Raw genomic sequence first — 16,776 nt, forward strand, 5'->3', positions numbered from 1 at the left:
GATCCGTTCTCTAAAATGCAATGTCAGGAAGGGAGGTTCATAAAAAAATATAATATTTCCATTTCAAAATTCGTAAACAGCCCTTTGGCAATAAAGCTCTTCTTGGCGCCCTGCGAAATCTTCGATTGCCCTGCAAAATCGGCTATTTTTAAGATTGGGGGATGTCACAACACAACACAACAAATTCCTCGAATCCGAGAATTGTCTTAAATATCGAAGGAATTTCCAAGAGAAACATTTTTTAAAGAATCCAACCACCTTTAAGAGAGATCATTTGTACGTTCAGATAAATACTACATAAGAACATAAGTATATACAAAATCAAATTGTCACTTTTTATTTACAAACTCTTTACATTCAAACAAGTAAAACATTCGCCCAACTTGACTCCTTTACACCCAATTAAAAGTTCCGCCTCACTGGAACTTTAATGCAGTGCTTTATTCGCCAGATGGTGGTTCCCCGTCCTCTTTTTTCAAATTCTCATCTTCTTTATTTTCCAGACCAACTCCGTTGCTACTATCATTGTTCGTATTTTCAGTACTTTCTTCTTGTGCACCCTCCTTTGCGTCATCACTCTTCTTTTCCTCGTTTGCACCCGGATTTTCAGCCTCGTTATCTTTCTCACCACCCTCACTTGCAGCCGCCTCTTGATTTCTTTCCCCTTCGTCACTACTTGGCTTTGTCTCACTTTCACTACCTCCTTCCTCTTTTCCAGTATCGTCTTTTCCAGCTTCATCTTTTCCATCTTCAGCTTTATTCTCTGTCGAAATTTCATTGACTTCCACCTGTTTTGGCTCTTCCGATTCATTACTTGCTTCTGAAATAATCCGGGATATGATATTTACTTCTCCAACTTTGTAAATTACACACATACATAGCGTATGTAACAAAGAAGTAAAAGGTTTCTTCCAAAAAAAGGAGAAATTCTAAATTGCAATTGTGAATAATTGTTTGTAATACCATTATTAAACTGGTATTAAAGACATAAATATGTTCTTTTGTTTGAAACATAAAATAAATTACGAGGCAAATGCGCATAGTAGCGCAGGGGTGTAAATCGAGTGATTTCAATCTTGAAATTCTATTGTGTTACTTCGTCGTGTTATTTAGGAACAATATTACAGAAAGTTAACTGCCATGACTTTATTGCAACTTATATTTGCACTTGCAATATTCATGTATTCTTCATGAGGCTTGATCTTGGAGAATTTTACTTTGCAGTCTCCAGGACTTGGGCAATTTCATTTGTGAGTCAAAAGATTCACTCTGTCCGATGATACACTGAGCTAGAGTAAGTTAGCTTGTATTGCGAATTCCATTTGCCTCAAAAATACGTCTCTGTTAAATTCACTTAACATAGCTATGTCGTCGTCACATCTGATGATGCCTTGTGAATTCAAGAAGTCTCTACCGCGCTCGTAGATTTACCACTGGTTTCAAGTCGTTTTAACCAATAGTACCTCATCAAATAAGGAATAGGTTTTCTATCCTAATCTCGCTTGACAAAACAAGAATCCACAGCCAAACTAATGTGCATCATCCGGGACTGCAGGTGGCTAGGGACAGCCGACGTTGAGTTCCTGTTTTAAGGTTGTTTATTTCTAAGTCCGCTCGTTCATTTTGTTTTCTCAGAGTTCAACTTATTGGATATTGACCGACGCGCTAGAGACGACTACTATTCCGTTGCAATGCCAAGATGCCTTAGAAAACAGAAGCAATGACCAATGAGTCTTTTAAGAGTTCTTCTTTTTCTGACAGTGCTTTCCCCAAATTTGCCAAATGTTGACGTGACCTTGGCACATTTGTAATCTTACCCGGGTCCGCAGTACAAGCAACCTTAAATGTTGAGCAAAAGATTGACCAAATCCAAGGAAGAAAGCTAAACGTTATGTTCATTTTGGAATGCCGTTTGAGCACTGTCTGTATCCAGTCTCTATTGGTGAGTATTCTATCACTGCAATACTACTCTTTGGTATTCTATTTGCTGTACAAGCTGCAGGCGTGCAACCATCGTGCAACCATTTGCTTAACTTGTGAAACCACACAAAGATTCGTGTTGCAATAACAGGTAAGGCCATAACACTCTCTCTACAGCTACTCCTTAGAGGATGAAACCCCTTCTCGCATAGTACCTCACTCCTTTTTCAACCGAGTTTGAATAGACCTTCATATACCTAGCCGATTTATGTGATATTCAATTATTTCTAGGTACTAGAAGCTATTTAACTTGCAAAATTAGCTCGTTATCTGATTAAACATCTTTAGAGGATATCGTTGCTTATCCAACATCCTCTCACAAGGAACTTTTTTATTGTTATACGTTTCTCAACCTCGACTCTTTATTGAGGACTGCGAAAGAAAGCCTTCAGCTCTGCCTTAATTTGCAACACAGCTCTGCTAGCATATAAATTCACTTTGAAATTTTGCCTTCTGATCCATGTACGAATTTGACAGTTCATTTGGCTTCTCTTAAATGCATCTTCCAACAGCACCCAGAAATACCAAGATGCTTGCTTAACAATGAACAATTTTCTTCAAGCTTCTATAGGTAACACTCACGCGTAGATGTTCTCAACGCCCCTGACTCTGTTTTTTTTCGCAGTAGCAATCATGCGTTGGATTTAGTTTCGTTATGTTTGTTCGCCAATTAACTTATATTTTTTCGCCATATTTTGACGAATAACGAACTTGAAATAAACGCAATCAATTACGCCTATTTCCGATTTTGGAATTGATGCAGCAAAGTGGCTCTTACGGTTCAAGTGTGATGTTTCTTCAGTAACTCGGGAAACCGCTCCATTTCTAGAAACTCCTTATCATTGGCATATCAACATTGCCGATCATTCAATGTTGGTAGGCGAATAGCCTAGAGTGCAAGCTTTAAAAACTTACACTGCAGAAATGGAGACATTTTTTTATTTTACGATGCTACTTTATCTTGGATTATGTTCAATGCGGAATGGTAAAGGGCAAACTACCATCAATGCTGTTTGGTGGTAAAAACCAAACATAAAATGCTTACCTTGGTTATTTTCTCCATTTGCGTCCGCGAGTGTATTTGCGTCCTCGCCAGTTTCTGCCTCTTTGTTTTCATCTTCGCCTTTCGCCACTGACTCAAATTCGTCTTCTTTTGTCTCTCCTTCAGATTCACCTTTTGCATCCACTTCTGATTCATCTTTTCCGTCTATTTTCGATTCCTCGTTAGCTTCCAATCCCGATTCATCTGCACGACCTTGGTCCTGTGCTTCGTTAGCATCATCCGCAGTATGCTCTTCCTCCACGTTTGCTGTTTCTTCACCAGTAGAGCCTGCCCCGTCCTCGGGCGGCTCTTCTTTCGATGGCTCTGTGAAAAACCAGACAGAACACATGATTATAAGATTCGTATCCGCCCGAACACAGACTACCGTTAACCCATTCGGTAAAACTGCGATCTATTAACTTTCTGGTGGAAAGACTGTCTTCTTTAAGAAATCTGTTTTCAGACGAACTGCTTTGCCGTGTTAGCAATGCCAAAGCTTTAAATGACAACTTTAGATAGGGACTTTCTCACCAACAACTTGCTACAAAGATATAATCTATTTATTGATGCCAGTTCATTCGATCTAAGGTATTTTTATTTGCTCGTAGAACTTTTTGCGCTATGAATAAAAATTCTTTGCTAGCCATTCTTAACTACCATGTTAAAAGCAGGAACAACAAAATAGTCCCTTAAGGCTAAATGTTGGCATGCTGAACCAAGTGGTATACTTTTTCACCAAAAAATCTATGAGTAGTACGCCTGTAACAAGATGGAATGTTAGCGTTCTCTCGCAGTCATTTTGAATTTTAACCATACCTTTGACAGTTCCATCTTCATTGAGCTCGACTTCGGGGAAGAATTCGTGAATCACATGAACAGCTTTGTCGACGTTTGAACTGCTATGAAGTGCATTCTTCATTGGGTCCGTAGCAAACAAAGCTCGCAAACTGCAGAAAAATGAACAACGGTTATTCAAAATGGAGTCAGTAAAGGATAAATGTCAACTACTTTGTTATGTTTACTGAGGCTGCGATTAGAGCATTAGAACAAAAAATTCTTCAATTTGCATTTTGCAATAGTTAAATTAACAATATTTACTTTTCACTAGATGTATTGAAAAGTTTTAAAAATGAAATGGGTCTTTCACAACACATTACAATATCATAAGTACTATAAAAGCAAAGCTAATCTAATTGAAAACAACGTTTAAAAATTTGCCAAATAAGTATGAGATGATTTGCATTTAGAAGAGGCAAACTTTCTATCCTCTTTTCTTTGACGCTGTTGCAATTTAAGGGGCAGGTGCTAGCATTCGTCACTCTTACCTATTGGGTGCTTGTTCCCTGGCGACCTCCGGCTCATTTGGACCAACTAATGCTCTAAACCCCGTAATAGCGTCTTCTCTTGATAGGATCATGAATAATGTTGGGCCGCTGTAACATTAACAAGTGTAAATTAGCCTTCGATAAAGACGACAGCAAAGAAACGACATAAAAAGAAGACATTTTCTGAGTAATACAATTCAAATGAAAAATCAGCAAGCAAAAATTTATCAAGAAAAAAATGAAATGAAACACGAAATACCTGCTCATGTAATCAGTTAAGCCATCATAAAACTCTTTCCCTTCGTGTTCCTTGTAAAACTGGGCTGCAAGATCTTTAGTGAGGTGCACTTCCTTTTGTGCAGATATCTTGAAACCAGCTTCCTCAATCTTCTTCAAGATTTCCTCTTTTAGAAAAAGAAATTTACATTATAAAAACAACTTTGAAATATTTTTCAGACTGTCTTTCTTGAAGCAGTCTTTCAAAGCAGTGCTAGAATTGGTTTTGTTTCTTAGCCCAATTTACATGCAAAAACTTATAGCTGCTACAAAAGGAAATACAAAAACACCTGAATTTTAGCAATATACAATAAATCTAGAGTTACCCCGTTGCTCAGGCTCGTTGTAGGCCTCTGGCTTGATGACACCGACTGTTGCTTGCGGCGGGAAAAATTTCCGCAACTCTTTCTCTGCAGCTTCAACAGAGTCAGGTCCATGAAGAGGATTAATGGTTGCATTTTCTTCTGAGAATACAGCCCGTAAACTAAGACAGAAGTTATTGAGAAAGCCAATATCAAAATTTATATCATTGATTTGATTTTGATAATCCTTAAGTAAAAACAAACATGTACAATCATTGTTCTGCAATCCCCATTGCTATTATATTTTAAATTATATAAGAATTCGTTTATCTGATACATTTATAACAAAAAAATATAATAAGTAAATAAAGCAAGTGCCGTATGACTACCTTTCGGGGGCTTCCTCTCTTGCCTGTTGTACATCCTTCGGCCCTAATAGGTTTCGCCAAGCTTCAACCGCATCCTCTCGCGCCAAACAAAGTGCTAAGGATGGACCGCTGAAAAATCAAAGGAGCACGTTTGAATGGCAAACCATATCCAAACTGGCAATCATTATGTACATATTCATGCCACTTGTTCCAGACGTTAATTGCTTTTGATAAGCCGAGATGACCACCCACCTACATCTGGAAATTCTACTTTTCAATTAAGTAATAACAGAAAGTACAGCGGACATCAACAAATGAAAGGAAAGCAAGTACCACATTAACAGTATAAATCGATAACAGTGTGAAATTCTATGGATTCAAATGTTTATTTCCTTGGTTGAGAACGTTTGTGACAAATTTTGTTTAAGTCCAATGTAAGCGAGGTTCACATAGCTCATCAGCCAGATAGCTAGCAACGAATATTGCCTTATGAATCTCTGATAGTAACTTTCAGATCAGGGGGATAGCTGTGCTAAAAGACAAACTCACAGAGAAATACCGAGAAACGCAGCTTGTGGGAAAAAATTTCTTGACACCAGACTTTAATAGCAGGTAAACAACGTAGAAGATTTGATGAGTTAAGGAGTAAAATAGAATGCTTCGCACACCTAGTCATGCTCGTAATTAGGGATTCGAAATAATCACTTTCTCGGTGTTGATCGTAAAACTCTTCTGCTTGCTCTCTTGTCAAGTACATCTCTTTTTCCATTGCAATACTAAATCCTGCTTCAGTAATCTTGTGTAAGATCGATTCTGCAAAAAAGTAATCGTTTTAAAACTCAATGACAATACCAATAAAGCCATGTTTGCATAACTTAACACATGAAACGTCATCTGCAATGAGTCCTGAGCATTAAAAGTCTCTTTTACAGGTAACACAAACTGTTATGAGACATAAAATCAAACAACTAATCAGTTCAGACTTGTGTGGAAAACGTTTTAATAAATATAAATATGATGGAAATTCTCCTTTGGACGCCAACTTGCAGACACCACAGGCTATAAAAGTTTAGCTGGTTTTAAGCAAAATTGTCTAACCTTTATTCTTCTTTAAGGTAGAAATTTAATTAGAGGTAAGTTTTAATTGGTGTCGAGGTAAATATAATAATGTTTAAGCATTTGTTATCAGCAATCTTTGTCAATGTGAAAAACAATGACAAAAAGCTCTGGGAAACTCAAATGGAAAAGCCTTTGATTTACAAGATTACTTTAAGTGAAGCCTTCAAATTAAGTTCTTTCTAGGTGATATACCAATCGCTATTTGGACCTTAGGCAAGATAAAAAGGAAAACAACGTCAGCTACCTTTTCTCTGGGTATAAGCACCAGGCCGAATAAGAGCAAGGGTCCTCTGTATCCGTTTTTTCTTTCTCTTTTCCTGCACTTTTGGTACGTTGAATTCAGGAAAGAAAAACGCCAGTTCCCTTCAAAAAATGTTTTTAAACATGTATAAGTCTGTAAAAATCATACCTTGAAAGAGTTATGAGTTTCATTGAAAATAATACATTTCACTTTTACAAAATTCATCATGAAATTATACAAAAACTAAAAGTGAAACAAAAAATTAATGAAAAGCCTCATTTATAAATCTATAAAAATCATAACTTGAAAGAGACAATTGATGAGATAAGAGTATTTTAAAAATCAATAGCGGTTTACCTTCTTACGCTTTTCCCTAGCATTTTATTCCCTTTTCTTCTAGATTATTAAGAATATCGACATACTTTGATTTACAAGCTACAGCATAGTGTTCATGGATAAAGGGCGGGGTATTGACAAAACAGCAATAACATTATTTAATTTTTTCCACAATATATTCAGATTTATGTTTTTTTCTGATAGAATTGATTTGAGCGAAAATTCCTGTTACCTCTTTCTCCATTTGGTATAGCATTCAGAGCTTAACCCAAAACAAATTACGAAACGTCAAAATGAACATCAAATGCAACAGCAATAAATACAAATTCTGGCTCTCAAAATCCTTACTAAGAGATATGAAATTTAAGCACATTCTTACTTTTTCCGAATAAGATATCAAATATCATATCAGGTCTCCTACCTTGCAGCACTTTCTGAAGAGTCGCAGGAATGGACTGCATTCATGATGGCATCAGTGCCATACTGGGCACGAATACTGAAATACACAAATAGCAAAATTACTGATGGAAACTGCTTAAGTGTCATGGCTAGAGAGGTTGCAAGATGTCAAAACAATGCAATAATTACTATTATACCCAGCATACGTCGTTTTCATGCAAGTAATTATGGCTTATCAATGTTAACGTGTTTATTGTCTTTCGTCGTGTCCTGTCCTTTGCCTCCACAAAGACCTTTACCTAAATGTCACTGTCCTATATGGTGATGTCGAAATAGGTTACCAATCACTCTAAAACAATGTCTGAGATCAAATGATACCTTGCCGGTGCCTCTTCTTTGGCTTGATTGACATCTTTCGGACCAATAAGATCTCTCAATTCCGGGATCAAGCCGTATCCAGGATCTTCCCCCTTCTTGCTGAGAACCAATGTCAAAACTGGATCGCTAGTGTGAGATAATTTTGAATATGAGTTAGATGACTTAAATGATTGTAAATAACGGGTTAACATCAAGAAAGGCAGGAATTTGAAGCCAGTTTGAAATGGTTTTTTTAACTTGCATCAACAGACAGACGCAAAGACAGATAACCTAGGTAAAGATAACGATAACACTCTACCTGCTCATAAACTCAATTAGCTGCTCAAAGTGCTCACTGCCCTCGTGTTGCTTGTAAAACTCTGCTGCCTCTTCTTTAGTAAGCACCCTTTCTTCCTTGTGAAGAATCTCAACGCCATTGTTCTCAATCTGAGTAAACACGCCAAATTACTTTATAGTTAAGAAACTGCTGACATATACCTATCTATGGAAGCTTAACCTTTATTTAGATTACGAATCTTATTACGTTGTCAGCACAGCCAAATCCTAATACTTTCAACAGCAAGAACATTGTAACTACACAGTATAGATTGATATTTTTTATCTTGATACTACAAGTTGCATGCTCAAGATGCTAGCAAATGCATAACTTTCAAGACAGTGCAAGAGTCAGTTGAGAAGTTAAAACAACAATACTCCCAAAGAAAGAGCAAAAAAGTCTCAGTCACAATCTAAACACTGATCACTTCCCTTATTAGCCATTTTTTCAGGCTTTTAAAACAATTTCATGTGAAAAACGAACAGAATGCATTTTTCTGGGTACTTGAAAATAATATATAAGTGTAGGTGTGGCGCTGAAAAACTTCATCACAGCGTTTAATGCTGCTCCTGATAAAACAAATGACACATTTATTTCCTTCTCTGGGAATGATGAAAATCAGTTAATGAAGTTTCAACTCACGTTTTGGATAATTTCATCCGCGTGACCATTTTTCAATGCATCTGGTTTTATAATGACAACAGATATTTCTTTTGGGACCTCAACCATTTCTACAAAGGAAATTTCCCCTTGCGGGTCATCAAAGCTTGTAATAATTATTCACAGGTATGTAAAAATCAACTTAAGAAGGCAACTATCTAGAAGTGAGCTACAAGACATTTAAAGACCTACAAGCCAAAAATATGTTATTTTGCTAAATACAATGACTGACTGCCACTGTGCTAATTGCAAACTTGCACATTTGCTATACTATGCTACTAGCTTGATGTGGTAAGAGAATTTAACTCAAGCAAAGGAAGCCTGTTTTGCACAGAGAATAGAAGAATGTACAAGTTCCTTTGAGAAATGAATCATGGAAGTACAATGATACTACTGAAACTTTATCTACCACACAAACTACTCTACCTGCACCCTGAGCAAATTTTTCAAAAATTTCTCCTGTAAAAGTGCAAAAAACACTATCAGAAATGTAAATCAAAAAAAGTAAATTATTTCAAGGAAGAAAAGTACAATACTACAAAATTAACTTCATATTTGTCTCTTAGGTTGTACTTTCAACCAATCTACAACAATACTGAAAATTTCTACCAAATAAAAAAGAATTTTACAACAAAATTGAAAACTTTAGGTCAGCTGGGTCTGTCAAATGAATAGCCAAATTGGTGAATCTTTTAACAATGGGGTTTTCAGTTAAGTTGACATTACTCTTGACATAGTGACTGAGGTATACATAGCCTTTAAATTAGCTTATTGGCTAGCTGAATGTTACTTCTTTCCAGATTACAAACGGCAGATCAACAAATAAACTGGCAATAAAACATAAACATAAGAGTATGAACAGAACAACTATATTATCAAAAATACGAGACTGAGTAGCATAGCAAAATTGAAGTATTATTTTGTAAAGTTTGATGATACAAATTCCCCAAGGTAGCCTTATATCTGACCTCCATGTGGTCAAGAAAATGTCAGTGCCACTGAAGCTAATTGAATGATTGCTTCAGCCCTATAAGAAGTGCAAACAACTTCTACTTACCAATTTCTTCATCCTCTTCCACAGTTTCTTCCTTTTCTTGGTCCTGCTTCTCTTCTTCTAATTTCTGGTGCTGCTGCTGTATTTCCAAATCTATAAACTATCAAATTCAAAATTTTCAGTCTCAAGGAACAAATTAAAGAGCAAGATATAAGGTTCTTCTCCATGTACATTAGATAAATAAAAATAAACAAGAAGAATCAATTAGGGAATTCAAAACCCTTCCATTTCTCAAAAGGTGGTTTGAGGAGTAGAACTGACAAATGATTTGGCTGATCACTCCTTATTTTTGCAAAAAACAGTGATGTCAGTTTGTATCATTAGCCAATCAGAAATGAGTTAAGAAGATATATTTTAAAGATTACATGTTGGATGTTCAAATTCAATAATGTCATAATCAATTTTTTCAATTATCAAATACAAGCCTAGAAGCATAGTATTTTCTTCCTATTATTCAAAGATATGAAACACATGAAACATTGTGATTTAATTATATGTGATGTGGAATTAGAACAGATTTACCACTTTTCGTTCTGCATCTCCACTCATTATTCTGTGCTCTTCTCTCAGAAAATGTGCAATCGATTGAATTAAAGATGGGGCATCACATCCACGAATGACATGAACCAACTGACCTCCCTGAGAAAAAACACATTATGAACAAACTTTATTAAAATTTCAATCTCTACACTCTCTACAGTGAAAAATTATTTGACTGGTTCCATCAAAACAGAATGCAGATTGGAAAGGAGGGGGATGTTGTTCTACTGAAAGAACAGCCAGGCATCTGTTGCTTCCCATTTACTCTTTTTAAGGAAATATAGCATAGTTTGGCAAACTAATTAGGGGCTACAGCCACCACCTTCTCTACATTGATAACCGTTCTGTCCTACTTTAGAATAGTCCACATCAAATAAAGTCAAACATTCAGTTGCTACAAAATTATCATCCTAACCAGGAATACATACCCCTGCCACACAAAGTTTTCAAATAAAATATCCTTGTTTGATATAGTACCCATTGTTCCAGCAAGTTATATGCTAACTTTTTTATTTATTTCATTACCATGCAATACTTCTTGAACAACTGGACAAATGGCTTATGTCTATCTTCTGATAATTACATGAAAAAAGGAATACCTATAAAGAGATAAATAGCTAAAACTTTTCATTTCAAACAAATACAATTTAATTGTCTGTGTGGAGGTGAGTAATTCAGAATTAGAACAAATACTTAATCAACAATTTGCTATAATGCAAATTGAAGCAAAAAGGATTTTTAATAAACTTACCCCAAAGAACAAAAATGTTGGTTTACTTTTATCCCTATATGCCTCCAATGCTTCTATAGTGTCAGTTTCTGCCTGCAAATTGTTTGATCAAAAAAGTGTGATAAATTCTGTGTGGAAAAGTGTAAAATTGAGGAAGTGTGAAAAATGAGGCAGAAAGCTCAGCTTCACATGCAGGAAAACTGGCAAACAACTTTTAAAAAATGTCAGGTTATGTGTTCTGCAGCATACTTGTGAAAGTAAATTTTTTTAAAAAAAACCTTACTTCAGCTGAAATTTAGTTAGACACTTTAACTTTCTACAAGAGGAAATCAGAGGGCTTCTTCTACTACTGGCTCTGATTACAGGGTGGGCCAAGACAAAAAAATGTTGCTGGATTTAAATTAGAAACCACCTACCATTGCAAAATGAAGTAAGTCATCACCAGATTCATTTCTTATTCGTCTGAATGTACTTTCAATGGCTTTACAAGGACCACACCATCCAGCATATGCATCTACAACTAAGAATTCTGACTGTTAATATTAGTACTTAAAAGTCTTTATTCAACAACTCAGTGTATTTGGCTACATTAAGGCTATTGTGGTTTTCTTAAGCTTGGTGAGAGCTGCTTGGGGGTACTCACATTGGACTCAATTTAGATTTAGAAATATGTGGCATGTAGCAAAGCATTAGCTCTTACCAATCAAACCTTCCTTTGAAATTAGCTCTTCCCATTGTTCTTGAGTTTTCACATCAACCTGAAGAAGAAGTGAATATATTTATTACCACTAGTGATTCCAACTTAAGTTTTAAAGGGGAAAATGCAAATTTGAAACCTATAAAAAGTTCTATTTTCTTGGCTGCTGCTGATGAAATCATATTGATTGATTGACCTGGAAAATATCATTTAAACATGCTACAATTATGTGGAAGACAATGTGGTAAGAAGACAGCAGACATCACATAAGATATGAAAAGGCAAGGCAAGAGATTAAACACAAGAAATAAGATAATACTTCTTAAATTTTCGTTAAATAACATTAAAACTAAACAAAGGTACACTGAATAGCTAATTGATCATTAACCTTTGGTCATTAATGATACCTGCAAACTTTAATAAAGAGATTGTGTCTGCCGAATTCGATGTATAATAGTTTCCTATAAAACTATCCGTAAAATGAATTTGTGAAGCCTCTAAGATATCCCTTATCATAAGCCTCATTCCGTTTACACCTGACATGGCACATCGAAAGATGAAAAAGGTTATGTTACGCCAGCTACTTAGTGTCTGTTTAGGCCTGACACTCAAACACAATGCATCTGAAGAAATTTAATATCTTGCCCTTAGCTCTTTCATGGCTTCGGGATTCCTTTTCAATGCCATTTTGAAATGACAAGATCAGACCAGACCAATCGATCAAACGTTATCTTCGCTGCACTTCCTACTTTTGAGTTGTTACTGCCTGTTGCCAAGATACCATCCCACTGCCTCGCCTGTACTTGTAACATAAACAGGCTTCCGTGGATGCAAAATGTAGGTGCATGAAACAAAAGCTTTTATCGGCTTAACACTTCATTAACCATTTAATGTCTTTTTGTAGCCTCTATTCCTTGTCTTTCAGAAATGACCGGAAGGTCACAAAGAAACAGAAATTAAATTTCTCCGACGATAGGGGAGGGGGCATTTTTCCACTTTCCATTCCATTGGGATTTTCCAATTCCAACTTGTGTCGGAGCCCCGAAGGTCACAAATGTTGCAAAAGCGTGAAAGACTTTTCCCCATATATAACGATTAGCTGGCCGATTTTGAATCAATAATGTTAAACTATAAAAATTGATCACTTGGACGATTATCAAAAGTCTGCAGGTGAACAATTCGATTTGTAGAAAAGTCTTGCCTTTTTTCGGCGTAACTACCTGTCTGTCCGTGGTAACCCTAAATGCTTAGTTTCAAACGACCATGGCCATGGATTATACTCATATGATTAAAATATTATCGTAAATGTTAGCTGGCTCGTAAAAATCTTCAACAAGATTATTTGTACCATTTTGAGTTTGCACGATGTCCAGTAAGCTCAGTGGAAGAATTAAAACTTTCGTTTTGCAATGGTGGATGAAGTACTAGGTACTCTCTAAAATGCATGCAACGAGTGACATATTTAGCCTAGTCCATGTTTGCCGCGTTTTCTAGAAGTTTGACCAGCAGAATGTTGAGATCTAGATTAGCTTCGACGTATAGTTGCTTTGGGACTTTGAATTATCGAGACAAATGTGTTTCTTTTGATGCTTTACCTGTTCTGTCCCTTAAAAAATGTGCCTTGGAACATACCTGGACATCAATCTTTTTCCCTTTAGCCGCCATAATCCAGTTCGCTCAATATTAATGTTTGAACGTCCAAGAGTTTGATGTTTTGATAATAATAATCGTTTAAGGACAGCGTACATAAAAATTAGCAATGTTTCCCCTCGATTGCGGTTTACTTGTCGCGAGCGTTTCTATGGAAATGTATCGACATGCGCAAACACGTGCATAAGGACGAACTTGATTTTCAATGAATCTTTGTCACCTGTTCTTTTATGACGATTGATGTTTGACAATGCCAGAAAACGCAAATTCTTAAGAATTGTCTAAGAAGTTTAAAATTTAAAGCGACCAGAGACACATACCGCTGCGAAGATTTGTTAAGCTTTGTGTCCTAGGTCCGGGCACCCAAACAACTGCGCTAGATTATTGAATGCAGATTTGTCTCTTTTGTTTTATCTGTTGCTTCGCCTTTTGAATAACCAATTACTGTGGCGTAGATGCCGGGGCCCATACCCATTTCTAAGAATACAGTCACAATTGACTTCGAGGAAAAAAGAGCTCTTTTTCTATAAATTTGTTTCACTGAGATTTCCGTATTATTTCACAATGGACAATTTTTGACCCAACCGAAATGCCTCTCCGTTCCTTCTTAGCAAATGTGCATGGTCAATTGCCAATATGCCTAAAATATTCAAAACGCTACGTCTTTAGGTGTTTTTAAGACAATGAAATCATTATACCTCGCGGTCATGAAATATCAAGTATCCAGTATAAGAGAGTATGAAATGTCAGGGATTGTGGGGAATTAAGCAAAGCTGATTTCATTTTATTTAATGACTTGACGCACGGAGAGGGTTTTACATCTCTTTCTCTTTCTTTGCAAATCAACGTGCTTTTGTGGAACATTGACATGCTGTCATTTGAAGTGTCTGATTTCCACAGAAAGGAAATTGTCCTAGACGCATTAGGTTACAAGAAATATTTTTGTAGCATTACTTAGATTGGTCATTATTATCATTACATACACTCCCCTCACGAAAGTACCCGGACAGTTCGAAAATCGATTGCGCTTCCAGACAAAAACAAATCTAGGCTGGCGAGAACGACTTTTTAACTTAGTGATAACAATTTTTTGAGAAACCCTTCCAAAAAAAACCAGAACACCAAAATGCTGCAAAACTTTTGCGCTTTTTATCTGTTATCATTTTTTGTTAAAATGCGAAACCTTTACGCTACAAGCCTTACGCAAATCAACTGATGTCAAATAAGCGAAGAAAGCAAAGTCAGCTGACTTGGACTCAGTTAAAATGGGCCAATAAAACCTGGTAATTTTTTACAAGCTGGTTCTTGAGACACAAATATTGTTGAATAAAGAGAAATACAACATGTGTACTTTCAGTTGGGAAAAATGTTTGCATGGAGTTGCCACCGATCGATTATAAAACATGGATGACATTTGGTAAAATTTTACCAGATCAGAAACTTCTTTGAAAGCAGACATATCACTCAGTCCAGGGCCATAAAGCCATATTATTTCTTTTCCGCTGCAAGTCTTGCCGAAATCGGTCGGTACGAGGGTACAGTCACAATTCTTTATCATTTTCCTTGCAATATTTATCGACAGAAAAAATTCAAGGAAATTGATACAAACATTTCCATGAAAACTGACTTTGAAATTTGTAAACAAATTTCTCTAACAACAGATTCGCAACTGAATTCGAAACTGTCCGGATACTTTCGTGAGGGAGTGTATATCATTAACTTGTTACAGCAGGTGAAGAAAAGATACAAGGAAGCTGAATAAAGTAAAATGAAAATAACTTAGTATATATATGAGTTAAAATTACCAATCGGTCATTTTATAAAAAATGAATGCTAAACTGTAGAAATGTGATGCAGATAAAGCTTAATAATATCTAAAGTAGATCAAATTTTTCTTTTAATTGCTGCTGAGCCATTGAAGCGTGCTTCTTGTATTAATTGAGAATTTCTTGCAATAATTTTTTTCCAAGTTATCCTAGCTTTTGATAACCTTAACACAGAGGCACAGGTCTCTATCGAATTATCTACTTTTGCTTTTGCTCGTGGTACATGATTTTTTAGGCTATCTCTCATGTTCAGTTCATTTTTTTTCAATAATGTTGCTTATCTCTCCAGGACAGTTGTTGTAATATGCTTTGTATGTTAGAGATATAATCCTTCTTTTGTACATGTGTTGTATCGACTCCGAATTCGCTTTCTGCAGTGCATCTATGTCATCCCTTAGTTATCTTGTGTATTATACTTGCAGCTCTAAACCAAGTGCATGTGGTTGATGACCACAAAAAGGTATTAATAGACTTCGAAACACTTTGGTGAAAAAATCTTGTCAAAGGGTTAAAGACCCGTAGCAAAAGTTGATGTCTACAGTTATTTTACTGGTTTCCAGAAAAAAATCATTTGGATAACGCAAGAAATAGATGAGAGGAAAGGGTGCAATTACACGATAGTTGTACCTCCGAGTATGGTAAAAAGTGAGGAGATATGTACCACATAGCACCTATGCCAATATAAAGGGTTTCTTGGAATGGTTGAGCAAATTAAGAGTCATAACATATCGGCGCAGCAGTTATATTAAAGAGAAAGTTTAAATCTGGGGTATCTTTAGAAAATAGCTTATTTTTCACCCTTGTAATTTTCGCTCCGCATGTTTTTCGTATTCTTTTTTATTTATAAGACTATGGGTACATCTTTCACAGAGTTGTAGCAAAATGAATGGACGGCGCTCACCTCGATTGGAAATCTTGGTCTGCTGCCTTTACCTGTTCCAGCACGTGATAGACCAGCCGAAGGTCGTGGACTGCTAATTACGAAACTGTTTCTAGTTGCAGATGACGATGGCACGGACAAATGCGACTCCCTTCCATTCTCAACCTCGTCCACATTCTCGGCTCCATGAAACCTTTTAAGAATTTCTGAGACTTGCATCGGGAAATGATACCTGAACGGGTCGTAGACAACAGACTCTCCCGCGCAGTCATTGGGTTGCCTTCTTCGAGGCCCGTACACGACCCGGTCAACCAAGTCGTCTTCAAATTGATTACCAAAATTCATGTTTTGTGGTATTGCTGGATTTTCTTCTCAAAAAGAATTACTCACTTGTTAGTCGCTTGATGACCATGAGCTCATTTTTCAAGAGCAGGTTTGCGCTAGCAGCTGTCGAGAATTAATTATCCAGGATTTTCGTACCGCCATTAAATATTTATCGCAATGCAACCGACCGCAGAGTCCAGTTGAATAATATTCTATACATGTGACAGCATCCAAATTCTAATGTGCATAAATGAAAAGTTTTCGTTAAATGAAGATGTAAAATGGCATTAACAGGTATATTTTCGTCCTTTGACCGGTTATCTGAAAATGGGG

The 16,776-nt window shown here is 36.3% G+C and overlaps 1 protein-coding gene across 3 annotated transcripts; it reads right to left on the reverse strand.

The window, feature by feature from the left end:
• Positions 1–259: 259 nt before the first annotated feature.
• On the reverse strand, positions 260–16,704 carry LOC135681328 (thioredoxin domain-containing protein 3 homolog). 3 transcript variants are annotated; one of them, XM_065195746.2, is made up of 19 exons: positions 16,141–16,704; positions 11,767–11,824; positions 11,483–11,586; positions 11,088–11,159; positions 10,319–10,435; positions 9,800–9,896; positions 8,725–8,813; positions 8,065–8,192; positions 7,767–7,892; positions 7,411–7,485; positions 6,657–6,775; positions 5,962–6,106; positions 5,315–5,422; positions 4,950–5,107; positions 4,607–4,751; positions 4,348–4,455; positions 3,839–3,969; positions 3,026–3,346; positions 260–820 (listed from the first exon to the last, which is right to left on the reverse strand). In XM_065195746.2, exons 1-19 carry the CDS (start codon positions 16,462–16,464, stop codon positions 441–443), a joined length of 2,805 nt encoding a protein of 934 aa, XP_065051818.2. In that variant the 5' UTR covers positions 16,465–16,704; the 3' UTR covers positions 260–440. The 3 variants fall into 3 exon arrangements, with proteins under 3 accessions (XP_065051818.2, XP_065051820.2, XP_065051819.2); XM_065195748.2 differs by lacking the exon at positions 16,141–16,704 and adding an exon at positions 13,396–13,593; XM_065195747.2 differs by lacking the exon at positions 16,141–16,704 and adding an exon at positions 12,409–12,906.
• Positions 16,705–16,776: the final 72 nt, after the last annotated feature.

The sequence above is a fragment of the Rhopilema esculentum genome, chromosome 12 (assembly GCF_057945365.1).
Source record: "Rhopilema esculentum isolate cy_ngs chromosome 12, ASM5794536v1, whole genome shotgun sequence".
Lineage (NCBI taxonomy): Eukaryota > Metazoa > Cnidaria > Scyphozoa > Rhizostomeae > Rhizostomatidae > Rhopilema > Rhopilema esculentum.

What these genes read in the sequence shown, in the direction of transcription:
- LOC135681328 (XM_065195746.2), bottom strand. Translation starts at nt 16,464, where the DNA reads ATGAATTTTGGTAATCAATTTGAAGACGACTTGGTTGACCGGGTCGTG. An exon ending in CGGATGAAATTATCCAAAAC is followed by an intron (nt 8,193 to 8,724) that starts GTGAGTTGAAAC and finishes GTGTTTACTCAG; the next exon opens with ATTGAGAACAATGGCGTTGA. An exon ending in AAAGAAGAGGCACCGGCAAG is followed by an intron (nt 7,486 to 7,766) that starts GTATCATTTGAT and finishes TGTGTATTTCAG; the next exon opens with TATTCGTGCCCAGTATGGCA.